The sequence below is a fragment of the Macaca mulatta genome, chromosome 3 (assembly GCF_049350105.2).
Source record: "Macaca mulatta isolate MMU2019108-1 chromosome 3, T2T-MMU8v2.0, whole genome shotgun sequence".
Taxonomy (NCBI): Eukaryota; Metazoa; Chordata; class Mammalia; order Primates; family Cercopithecidae; genus Macaca; species Macaca mulatta.
In genome coordinates, this window is record NC_133408.1 from 132,440,035 (window position 1) to 132,452,846 (window position 12,812).

Sequence of the window (12,812 nt, forward strand, 5' to 3'; positions counted from 1 at the left end):
GCCTCTGCTAATTTAATGGGGATTACTATCTGTGGTGTCACACGGATCAGTTTTCCTGCCAGGAGTTGGCTTCTACTTTTAAATTCTCAAGCTTCTGGCTGATAAGTCCTAAGAAGTGCAGTGATAATCATATACTTCCACTTGATAGGGCCATGTGAAGACCCACTGGAAAGGATGTTGGATGTGAAATTAGTTTTCAGAGAGACAGAGGCAGTACTTTTCACTAAATAGTCTTTTCAGGGAACAGTGAGTTAGGAAATGCTAGCTAGAATGGGTTCATATTACTGTACTCTTCTGTGTATCTCCATCTCACTTTTGTTTTCGTAAAATGAAAGATGAAAACAGGTTTCTCTTTCTTCTCTGAGAATTTCACAAATAACTTGCAAATTATATCCCTATGTCCTACAACTTCACCCCCAACTCTTAGTGAAAAATTAAAAATTGTTATTGGTGGGATTGGGCTTTAAGATTTCAGTTCTGATAATTTTATCATGCCACTTCAGAGCTGACGTAGCAGCTTTGTATCTGTTACTTCAGATGGCTAAGTGACTGCTGGAGCTAGAACTCACGTCTGTGACTTTTAAGGCAGAGTTGATTTTTTTCCTTTTATTTTTGTTTTCTTTTTTTTCTTTTTTTCTGCTGAGTTCTTTTCTAATGCTATTCTTTTTCACTTGAAGACAGTGGATTTTTCTCAGTTTAGTTATAGTAAAATCTTCTGACTTCATGGTAACCATGGGGTTATTGGGTAGAGAGTCATGGAGTCTGTTAGAAAGTCTGCTACTAGAAACTATAGAAAAGTTGAACTGGATTGCTTATGATTACACAGAAGAAGAAACTTGGAATCTAAATTGGGGCGGTTTAGATCAGATAATGTCAAAGGTCTCTTTTGGTGATTCTGATGGTTTTAATTGTTGTTATTACATGTCACAGATTTATTCATTCTGTGATCAAATCATGCTTCAAATCACATAACTTGTGAATTATAGTGCAATACTAATATATCTTCTAATGCTAATGAATATTCTCTTCTGATAGGAATATTGCAATGTCTGCTACTGTTAGTATTTGGACAGTGTTACCTTCCTTTCTCCTCCATCAGCCTTAAATTGAACATGACAGATAGTTGATGTACTCACAACCAGCTTTCATTGTTGCCTTGTATATTTTGTCATGAAAAATACCCTCAGGATTGAAAAAAAAAAAAAAATCCCAATTAGAACAAGAACTCCCTTCAGCCAGCGGACAAATCTGTCTTACTGTGAATAAGAGAATATCAGCAAGAAATGGCCTGTTTTAGTGTACTGTTTGACTTTCCCTATCACACTTTTATTTTTATAAAATGAGAATTATAGATTACTTTTTCCTCTGTAAGAATTTCACAAATAACAACTTAAAAGGACAGTGTTCAAGTGCTGTCCTTATCACTGGTACTTAAGGAGAAAGAAACTCTGAGATTTGCTGGATTCAATATGCTGTTCAGTCTCTCTTAGATGCCATTTTCTGCTTTTTGTGTGTGTGTGAAAAGAATGATAATAAATCTGGCAGGCACTTAAAGTTTTAATTATCTGTAATGATAATTAATTGGCTAAATGAGAGATAGAAGTAGAACTTATTTGTGAGGTACACACACTAAGCATTGTTCTCTTTCTTTGTGTTACCCTTAATGGCAGTGAGTAATAGTAAGAACAGTTGCAAGAGCATCAGCATGTAGTCAATATAAGAATGTCTGTGGTTTGAACCTTATTTATCTTATTTAAACAAGACTAACCCATTGAAGAAAAATAGACATATTGGCTTGTCTTGATTCTGGAATTGATTTACTTTATATTTCCCCACAAATATATATAATTATACTTAGCTAATATTAATTGACAAGATGGATTACAGTGCATTTATACTTAGTGAGATGTAAATTTGATTTATTTTGAGGAAGATCAGTCTAGATGAGACTATCATGGAAGCTCTGAGAAAGCCACAATGTTGTTCCCAGATATTTATCTGTAGTAAGTTTGCATAGATTCACTGTATCATCATCTCATTAAACAACTAAATAGAAAATCCATTTATTATTACTTACTATTGCTGTTTACTGTTTAGAAAACATATTTTAGTAATAAAAACTTTGATTAAAAAGAGCAAAAATGAGTAAATTATGAATAAATGTAAGGCAGCCAGTCTTTCAAAACATGAGGTCTCTGGAGGAAGAAAAAGCAAAACTACGTAGCCCTGTGGTACAATGATTAAAAATAGATGTTCTTTATTGTTAGGTATAAATCATAGATGATAATCAGCTATAAATGATTCAATTCAGTAACAGTTATTTGGCATATTGTGCTTGGTGGTTGCATGATCATAGCAGTGCTTTGAATTTTCAACACTGTTTATTTTCAGAGTGGTTTCTGTAGTCTCAGTGGATTATTATAAGCAGTCGTAGGAGAGAGAAAGGAATGCTGAAGTATGAATAAGTGGAAGCACAGAGGTTAAGTAAATTGCCTAAGATATTTGCTACTTGGTGAAGGACTAATATAAGTGCTTTTTCCATATCTGATAATTCACACCTGCATATTTGAACCTTTACAGATTCACAGTAGCAAAAATAAATGTCAGAAAAGAAGAGGCATAAAGCTGAGAAAAAGAACAGTGAGTGCAGCAAATGACCTCTTGGTTACAGTTTAGACTTCAAGATGCTGGGTTTTTAAATGTCACTCTTTCACTGGGTGCTTAGGTAAACTATTGTGAAATACTTGAGGCCACTGTTAAGTAGTGCCTAAGACCTTAGGCAAATAAGTTAGTCTTTCTGTTGTCATTAAAAACTTTGGAGTTTGCCTATCTTTAATTCAGTTTCTCTAAGACTTCAAAGTTGTTGAAGAAGAAAAATTAGAAATGACTGATTGATTCAAAGTAAATATGGTAAATTCACGTTCACAACAGCTAACAATAGCTATTAATAATAACTGTCTATCATACTGCTTGTTGAAAGATTCCTATGTTGTATGATAAAAAATCTGAATGAAAATAGTGTAGTCTTTAAGATTATTAAAAAACCTGATAATCTAATTAAAGAACAAATGCCAAGGTAGCAGTATTGACATAGAGAGTGGATGAGGCTAGGATGGAAGATAAAAGGAAAAGCAGGTAGTTTTGGTGGCTGTCAAAGGAAGTCAGCAGTGCTAACTCTGTTGACTTAATCTTGTGGAGTAAGTTTACCAAGAAAGTGTGGCTCTTTTCTTCCTTTGACAGGTGTCTCTAGACCTGACTTCCAGGATGAAAAAGATTGAGGAGTAGCAAATGATTAAACTATGAAAAGCTTTAGACTTGCTAGCTCCTCTGTATTAATTAAAGGCCCTATACTTATTCAACTAATTTGACTGCATAATTAATCTGAAGAGATGTAATATTATAAATCTATTGGCAGAGTTCTTATAGAAATGTATGTCCCATGTCCCTAAAGTAAACTATCAATAATTGTGTGGGTTTTTTTTTTTTGAGACAGAGTCTCGCTCTGTTGCCCAGGTTGGAGTGGAGTGACATGATCTTAGCTCCCTGCAACCTCTGCCTTCCAGGCTCAAGCAATTCTTGTGCCTCAGCCTCCCGAGTAGGTGAGATTACAGGTGTGTGCCACCTCGCCTAGCTAAGTTTTTGTATGTTTTGTAGAAATGGGGTTTCACCATGTTGCCCAGGCTGGTCTCAAATGCCTGACCTCAAGCACTTTGCCTGCCTCAGCCTCCCAAAGTGCTGAGATTACAGGTGTGAACCACTGCGTGCAGTTTAAACTATTAATAATTGTATTTAATATTTATTATGTGCTGCATGCCAGGTATATGCTAAATGCTTTATATGATATATCTCATTTATTCCCAGAATTCATTGAGATAGCTATTATTATTATTTTCCTTTTGTAGGCAAAGTCATTAGACTTATGGGAGTTAGAAACTTGCAAAAATATTTTTAATGCGTGTTTTAGGAGTAGTACATTAAAAATCCACAAGAAATATGAGGTTTTTGCTAAAATAGTGATTGCTGTATAATGCACATGAACATTGTTTAACAGTTCAGGATAGGAATGAAGAATGATGTGATGTATGGTGATTAATTCGGTTGGAATTGTTTGCCCTTTTTGTATCGGTTGTAATAATTTTTTGAACTGAATTTTCTTTGAGGCACCACCTTTGGAATCAGATCAGAATTTGAGTTTCAGCTTTGCCATTGGTTAACTGTTAACCAGTTAACCTTTTTAATTAGGTTATTTAAATGCACTGTGGCTCAGTTTCCTCATCTGGTATATGGGCATAATCCTTTCCTCCCTCACCAGTCTACTATAAACACAGTTGATCCTCATTATTCATGGATTCAATATTTGCAAATTTGGCTACTTGCTAAACTTTATTTGTAACCCCCAAATTAATACACTCAATGCTTTCATAGTTATTTGCAGACATGTGCAGAGTGGTGAGATATTTGAGTCACCCAACTACATGTATGAACAAGGTGACACTTTGACTTCTTATTGCTTTTCTCATACTGTAAACAAATGTCCTTTTGGTGTCTTATTTAGTGCTATGTGTTTAATATTTTAGTTATTTTTTGGGTGATTTTGCTGCTTAAAATGGCCCTCCAAGTACAGTGCCAACGTGAAGGCTAGTGTTCCTAGGTAGGAGAGGGCTGTGCTATGCCTTTCAGAGAAAATACATGTGTTAGGTGAGCTTTATTCAGGCATGAGTTATAATTCTGTTGACCATGAATTCAACATTAATGAATTAACAACATATACTAAATCAGATGTCTTTAAAGAGAAATACACTTAAACAAGGTTAGGTGTTGATTGATTGACAAAGGTGATGTGACCAGAGGTTCTCAGGAACCTAACCCTATACTTTCCATAGGAGTGATGGTCCAGTATTCATTAATTTAGTGTTTGGGGTAAATTCATATAACACAACTACTGTGAATAACAAGAATGTACTGTGTTTGTAAAGTATCAAGCACGGCACCTGGTATATACCAAATATCCATTATATTCACTTTCAACTTTTTCTTTCAGTTTTCCTTCTGACTTCATGGAAACACTTGGGAAAGAGATGGGAATATTCTTTATGATTTTAATTAACAGGGCAGTGAACACTCTGAAATGGCATCTTTATATTTAGAAGACAAGATTCACAAACACAGTCTTCTCTTTTTTAGCTTTTAGAGTTCTTTATAACAACATATCATAAAATATTACCTTTTATTACGTTATAGTTAATCAACTTAAAATACAATTTTGGACACTAAACAGTCTTCCAAGATAACTTTATTTTATTAGGAAGTCAATATTTTTGGCTTTGTGGGCAATGCAGTTTCTGTTGCAACTATTCAACTCTGCCATTGTGGTGTAAAAGCAGCCATAGACAGTAGGTAAATGAATGATCGGGACTGGGTTTCAATAAAACTTTATTTACAAAAGCAGGCGGTAAGCTGGATTTTCCCTGCAGGTTGTAGTTTGCTGACCCCTGATTTAATGTATTGTAGGGTCTTGGTTTACGATATTATTATTTATCATATTAGGCAAATGTCTGATTCTGAGTATGCTAGATGATCCATAGACCATTGAAAATAAACAGTTTTCCATAACTGTGTTTTTCTGTTGGTTGTGCTGATAGTGATAATAGCTTTAATGAGCATTTGTTACATGCCAGGCACTGCGCTAACCACCTTATACTATATTTTCTCAGTATTGCCACAGGATTCTTGGGGTGTCACTTCACCAGCTGGAAACTCCTGTGGCCAGTGGTCCCTTTGCCTGAGTTTTGCTCAGGCCCACCAGGCTTGTTCTGCCTACTCGGCCTGGCAGGCTGCGTTTGGCTCACTCTACTGGCCTGGGTCCCATGCTGGCCAAGGGCTAGCCAGGTGCAGAGCAGCAAGGGGTGTGTGAGTGAGCATGGGTTTGGGCTACCATGCACAGCCAGGCATGACAGCTGCGGTGGGGTGGGCAACTCCAGGTGACAGCATGGGCACTGGTTCCCTGCGAGGCTGCAGCTGAACCAGGCATGCCACAAGCAGCTTCTGCACTGGCACCGGGGAATATAGTGGCACCCAGAAGCTTGGAGACACCAGGAACTACAGAGCCCCAAAGAGGCTGTCACAGCCTTGACTGGGGAGCTCCTAGGTCTGGGATCCCCAAAGGGCCACAGTTCTTCTCTCCTTCTTGTCACCCGCAACATGGCAAGCAAGGGGCATGTTTCAGCCCTGTTTGTTACAACTCTTTTAGCCCTGCCATTTGGTGGTTCCTGAGTTCTTGTCCTATGTCCAGGAAGAAGGAGGTATGTGGACAAGTGGAGGGTGAGCAAGGTGAAGAGGAGCTTTATTGAGCTACAGAACAGCTCAGAGGAGACCCACAGTGACTAGCTCCTCTTCGTAAGCAGGGTGTCTCAGCTACTGTTCACTTCTCAGCAGAGAGGAGACCCTGGAGTGGCTCTGCAGCTGGACATCCCCTATCTGTTGGAGTCTGCTGAGTCCAGTGCTTTTATGGGCCTGGGACTCAGCCAGCCAGAGGGAGGAAGTATGTGCTGATTGGTCAATAGGAGGCCATGGGCAGTCCCAGAAAAAGCACCACAAGTTCCCACTCTGGCCCACTGACTGGCAGCCCAGCCCCCAGGCTTCAGAGCCTCCCTGGCTTGAAGGTGGGGCTTTGTGGGACCCATCCCCTTCTGTCCAGGAGCCTCTCTGCCTCCTGCCACTGTTCTGGGCAGCCAGGCTGTTTGGTCAAGGAGTGCCTGCAGGCCAGTGCCGAGCTGCCTTCAGCCCATGCCTCAGTCTCTCTCCTGTGCTTGTTGGTGGCCAAAGTCTGGAGGAGGCTGAGGTGTTAGGAGGCTGATGTGTCAGCACAGTGCCTGGGCTCAGCCCCTACCTTGCTCTGAGATCGGAAGGGGTACCAGGAGCGGGGAGAGGCCAGGGGCAGGGGGAGCAGACATCTCCACACCTGTAGGGGAAGGGGTTTCTCCTGAGCCCCTGAGAGTGCCAAGACGCCCTGGTCCACAGCCATGGCTTGGGCAGCTGCAGGTGTGCTCAGGATGGTGGAGCTCCTGCCTACTCTGGCCCCCAAGAGCACAGGGAGACTTGGGTCTGCCTGGAAGGGCAGGGCTGCTGCCTCCTCCTGCCCCAGTGGCTCCATGGAATGCGCAGCCTGGTCCGCACTTCCCCCACAGTAGCCGGCTTCATGGCAGTGGTCACTCCAGGGGGGCTGCCGCTGCCATCAGTATAGCCCTTAAAGGTACCTATTGTGATTGTTATCTCATTTTTTTAGAGACAGAAACTAAGGCCTAGAGAGGTGAAATAATTCACTCAGTGTCATAGAATTAGGATGTGGTACAGCCTCGTCCTAGGACAGTTTTGACTGTGTAGCCAGAATGCCACATTCTTTGCATAATCTTTTTTTATTTTCTCATGTTTTACTGATTTGGGGTTGTTGATTTGAATGTTTGAAGTTCATTGTACGGCATCTTTAAGGTTTTCTCAAGAAAAACATTATATTAATTCAGTGAATAAGTAGATGTGTGTGGATTTTAGCTCTAATTCTTTAATTAGTTTTCAAAAATTAGCTTATTTTTATTTCTGGCTAAGTTTTCTAATGTATTCTAAAAGAGAAGAGTCTACCTAAATGTGGGGCTTTGCTGCTTTACATTCTGCTGGGAGATTTGATTTTCTTCATTGAGTAATTTGGATGTCTCATTTTGTCCTTGTTTCTTTACTATCCTGATTAAAGGATTAGAAAGCCCTTTTCCAGGTTGGAGTCACTAATACCATCTTGCACAGAGCCATGTACTTGGAGGGTGTTGATTTCCATTTGTTGAATGAATACTAACTTAGCCTTCTTTTTGGTAATGTGTCAACTATTCTTCACATTGCTGTATCTAATATCTCTGAGTACAGTTCTCAGAGTTCGCAGAAAGCTTGACATCAGAAATAAGATGGTGGTGGAAATGACTAGGTTGGTGTGAATATTGAAAAAGTGGGCTCATGCTTTCAGAGTGGAGATAACCTGTTCAGCTATTGCACTGCTTTCCTGTTTCCCTTTTTATATTTAGTTGGCACTCTAAACAACTAATCAGCTTTGGATCAGCATTTTATTTGGACTTAGTATGTGCCTGATACAATTAGGAATCCAAAAATAATGATCCTTGTTTTCTTAACGCTCAAAGTCTCACATCAACTTATAAATTGTCTTAATATGTGCTTATCCACTGATTAGCATAAATTAAGTGCTTTAATGGAGGTATTATAACAAGTGCACTGTAGGAGCATGAAGGGAGGTGCAGTTGACTTCCCATTGGGCCAGGGGAGGGGATCTGTTATGAAGTGAGTGGTTTTTGAGTTGAGAACAGAAGTGTTCCATGTAGAGAAGGTAGGATTGGCCATCATCTCTGGGAAAGAAGACCACAACAGCAGGAGAGAAGATGAAATATTATGGGAATGATATGAATTCTGTTTTGGCAGGAAGAAGGTGGGGCAGGGGGTCAGCTTGGAAAAATAGGTTGGAACCAGATTCTGAAATGCATGTGGTGATAAGGGGGACTTGAAACGCTTTCATTAGGGTGTGACACAATCAGAGTTTTATGAAAATAATTCTGGTGACGGCATGAAGGGGAGGAAATTGATGGGAGACTAAGTAATGGGTTGTCCATTCTTCTGCCTTTCAGCTTTCTCCTGTGCTTCTGGAGAGTATCTAGAAATGAAGAACCAGGTATGCAGTAAGTGTGGTGAAGGCACCTATTCCTTGGGCAGTGGCATCAAATTTGATGAATGGGATGAATTGCCGGCAGGATTTTCTAACATCGCAACATTCATGGACACTGTGGTGGGCCCTTCTGACAGCAGGCCAGACGGCTGTAACAAGTAAGAATCCAAAGCAGCCTTTGGCTCTTAACTGAATATTTGAGAAGAAAGTAGTTGCTCTTTTCCAGAAAGAAGATGAGGATAATCTTGGTACTGTTTGTGGTGATAGATAAGCTAATTGCAAAGAATCATGTTTTTTGGACAGTGATTGCAATGAGTTTTCATGAGGTTAAAATCATTGCCCTCAGAATATAATAGACACTGTATGCAAAAATGCAATAAAGCTGTTAGAGAAGCAAAATTTTTTCTCATATTTATGGCTCATATTATGGCTACAGTTAAGCCGCTGGTGTTTGTACTAACCTTTTTCTGATTTTTAACAGATACTTTCAGGTTTTTTTCTTTTCCTCTGACAGGAAGAATTAATAACCTTCATTTAGACACTTGATTATCTCCTATAAAAGAGAGTGGGTTAAGTACCTAAGGTGGAAAGCACCTTTGCTTAATTCCTACCTCTTTTATAGGGGATTATTAACTTTGCATATCACAAAGCTGGCGAAATGTTAAACTGTTTTGAAAAAAACAAAACAAAATGTTTGTCTTTGAGCTATATCCCTTCCTGTTATCTTGTATTAACTATGTAACATTTCCTTTCATATGGATTTGCTTAGGAGAATTCAACTTTAGGACTCTGGCTACCCCCTGACAAGAGTAGCCACTCAGGAACCCTACATTTTTACCATAAGCTAAGGATGCTGGGGAATTATTTAGCTGTGTTGAAAGGCATATTCATTCCCTCCCTCCCTTCCTTTCTTCCTTCCTTTCACTCTACCTTTTTGCCAAATGACACCGATTTCTTTATTTTAATCTCTCGATAATAGGATTATTTCCTTGAGAGAGTGTGTGTTTTCAGTAAAAGAGTTCCTTAGATGATGGTACTAGTAGGATGTTGTGGGACCTCAGATCTTTGTTTTGGTGGCCAGGAGATATTGACAAGGCTTCTTTTTCTGCCTGGAATAGTTTATGTATAAAAGAAATTGAATAAGCGGAAGTTTTTCAAGGTAATGTCTTCTAGTGTGATTTTCTCGGTGTAAATTTCAGTCTGGGCTGGCTCGGTGGCTCATGCCTGTAATCCCAGTACTTTGGGAGGTCGAGGCAGGCAGATCACCTGAGGTTGGGAGTTCAAGACCTGCCTGACCAACACGGAGAAACCCCATCTCTACTAAAAATACAAAAATTAGCCTGGCATGGTGGCAGGTGCCCATAATCCCAGGTACACAGGAGGCTGAGGCAGGAGAATCACTTGAATCCTGGAGGCAGAGGTTACAATGAGCTGAGATTGTGCCGCTGCACTCCAGCCTGGGCAATAAGAGTGAAACTCCGTCCACGCTTGCATACTCTTTATTTCTTTTTAATTGGTTGGGTCATATAGGAGATGTATGTTGAACTTTCTAAAAAGTCCGAGCTTTTCAAAATGGTTATATCATCGTAGACTCCCACCAGTAGTATATTTGAGTTCTAGCTATTCTACATATTTACCAACATTTGTATTGTTAAGTCTTGTTTTGTTCTAGCCCTAGCCATTCCAGTGTATTCACACGTGTGTTTGTGTGAAATAATATCTCCTTGTTTTAATTTGCATTTCCCTGCTGGATAATGTCAAACATGTTTCATGTGTTGATTGTTCATGTGTTTATTCACTTTTGTGAAGTCAAATTGTTTTACCCATTTTCCACTTTTTTTTTGGTCATTTGATTATTAAGCTAAAGGAGTTCCTTGTACATTCTGGGCATGGGTTCTTATGTGTATATATTTATATAATAAATATATAGTATATGCACACACACACACACATCTCTGTGTGTGTAACACTTCTTCCCAGTTTGTGGCTTTTACCTTTTTTGTTTTCTTAATAGTGTCCTTTGAAAAGCAGAAGTTTAAAATTTGAAAGAATATAATTTATCCTTTTTTTCTGCTGTGGTTATATGTTAGGATATCTTTGCTAACCCCAGGTTGCAAAGGCCAGAAATTACTGTATGCATCCTTATGGTAACATAGAGTTATTATTGTACTTTTATATAATGTTAAATTTTACAACACCCTAGTTACATCTATACCCTTATCTTCACACTATTGCCATATATTTAGAAACATGTTATAAACTGTACAATACAATGGTATTATGTTTTAAATAATTAGTTGCTTTTAAAATAACCTTACAAAGATTTAGGAACTCAAAAGCCAAGTCCATCACTGATAAGTTCATTTCATATGACACACAACTTCCTAAAAAATTAAGGTGAAAAAATATAGCTTTATATGTTAATCTACATATTTATCATTAGTGGTGCTCTTTCTCCCCTTCTATAGATTTGCCATGTGTATAGGTTTACAAATAAAACTGCAGATGTCTGAAAGAATAATTCCATCTAAGGCTACTAAAGTTAGTTATCTATTTGGTAATCAAATTTTGGGTGAAAAATAACAGTTTCATAGCAGATAATCATATAACCTTAAAAAGATTTAGGAAGTTATTTGCCATAAGAAATGAACCTCTTCTCAGTAATAAAGTTGGCCTTTGAGTTCTGGAAAAGCTTCTGGTGTTTTCTGCTGTGCTTTGCTGATGGAACTACTCGTGAATCTGAGTTACGTAGCTTTATGAACAGAAGAGGTTTCAGAACATTAATGTAAAGTGCCTCTTGGTTTTGTTTCCGCAGCTCTTCTTGGATCCCTCGTGGAAACTACATAGAATCTAATCGTGATGACTGCACGGTGTCTTTGATCTATGCTGTGCACCTTAAGAAGTCAGGTTATGTCTTCTTTGAGTACCAGTATGTCGACAACAACATCTTCTTTGAGTTCTTTGTAAGACCTTTTACATTCTGGAATTTACTATTTAAGGGACATTCATGTAAATTTCCCTTAGTCAGTTGTTGCCATTCCATTTTATTCTTCCTCAGTTTTGTGTGTGTATGTGTGTGTGTGTTAACTGAACCTTTTGATATTAAAAGAAAACTTTAATTTTTTTCTATAATATTTTGTTTCCTGGTTAATATTATTTCTTTACCTCCGAGATCTCACCTTGCAGCATAACACTGGGCTTATTTAACTTTTAGTTATGCTTATTATATAACCATTTGGTTTTGAGTTTTTGTGTGACAAATATTTCTTCCAAGATTCATGTTTACTTTACCTTTTTGTAGCTACAGATAGTATTCTGTCAAAACTGTGTTTTTTAAACCAATTTGAGTTTTCACTTAAAAATTTTTTATCTTTGCAATTTCAAATATTTTTTGCTAACAAGAATTATTTAAGTGCATTTATGAGAAATTTCTTTTTAAAAGTAGAAGTGGCTGCATATTTCTGATTCTGTGAATTTTGTACAGTCTAAAAACATCAATGAATGGGATATTGATGTCTTTGAAAAAAAATTAAATAACATTACAGAAGATAAGATAATCACCTAACAAAATAAGCTGTCACCACTAAAGTTACTTAACTATTATTAATAAACAGTATCTAATCTAGTAAATATTTATCATGACACAAATGCTTGAGCAAATGTTCTCAAATTGACTTCTCACACCAAACCAAGTATGTGTTGTGCTTATAAATGGGAGACTATCTTGAAAAATGTTTCTGCAGTCCAGATTTCAGAAACAAATGTACTGAACATTCTAAAACAAATTTGTGTTGTTGGAAATGGGAATTTCTAAATCAGAAGTTTGGTAGCAAGAGAGATTTTTCATGAAAATATGAGCTTTATATTTGAAGTCAAGAGATTCTGGCTGTAGTCCCAACTCTGCAATTGTTAACACTGTGTTATTGAGCAATTAAGTAAACCTTCTGGCACTTAGCATTCACTTCTATAAAGTAGATTATGTGACAATATCTTTCAAGGAGTCTCCTAGTACTAATATCTTTTGATGAGTTTAAGATGTTAAGCAACATTCAAACAGATTTATGTTTAAGCTGCATTTTGTTTGCAAAATCCTTCT

The 12,812-nt window shown here is 38.0% G+C and overlaps 1 protein-coding gene across 6 annotated transcripts in view; it reads left to right on the forward strand.

The window, feature by feature from the left end:
* Positions 1 to 12,812, forward strand: part of ELAPOR2 (endosome-lysosome associated apoptosis and autophagy regulator family member 2) — a 209,953-nt gene that overhangs the window by 98,461 nt on the left and 98,680 nt on the right. For all 6 annotated transcript variants that reach the window (XM_077995045.1, XM_077995048.1, XM_077995047.1 and 3 more), the window contains 2 exon segments: positions 8,679 to 8,874; positions 11,532 to 11,679. In XM_077995045.1, coding sequence (XP_077851171.1) covers positions 8,679 to 8,874; positions 11,532 to 11,679 — 344 coding nt within the window.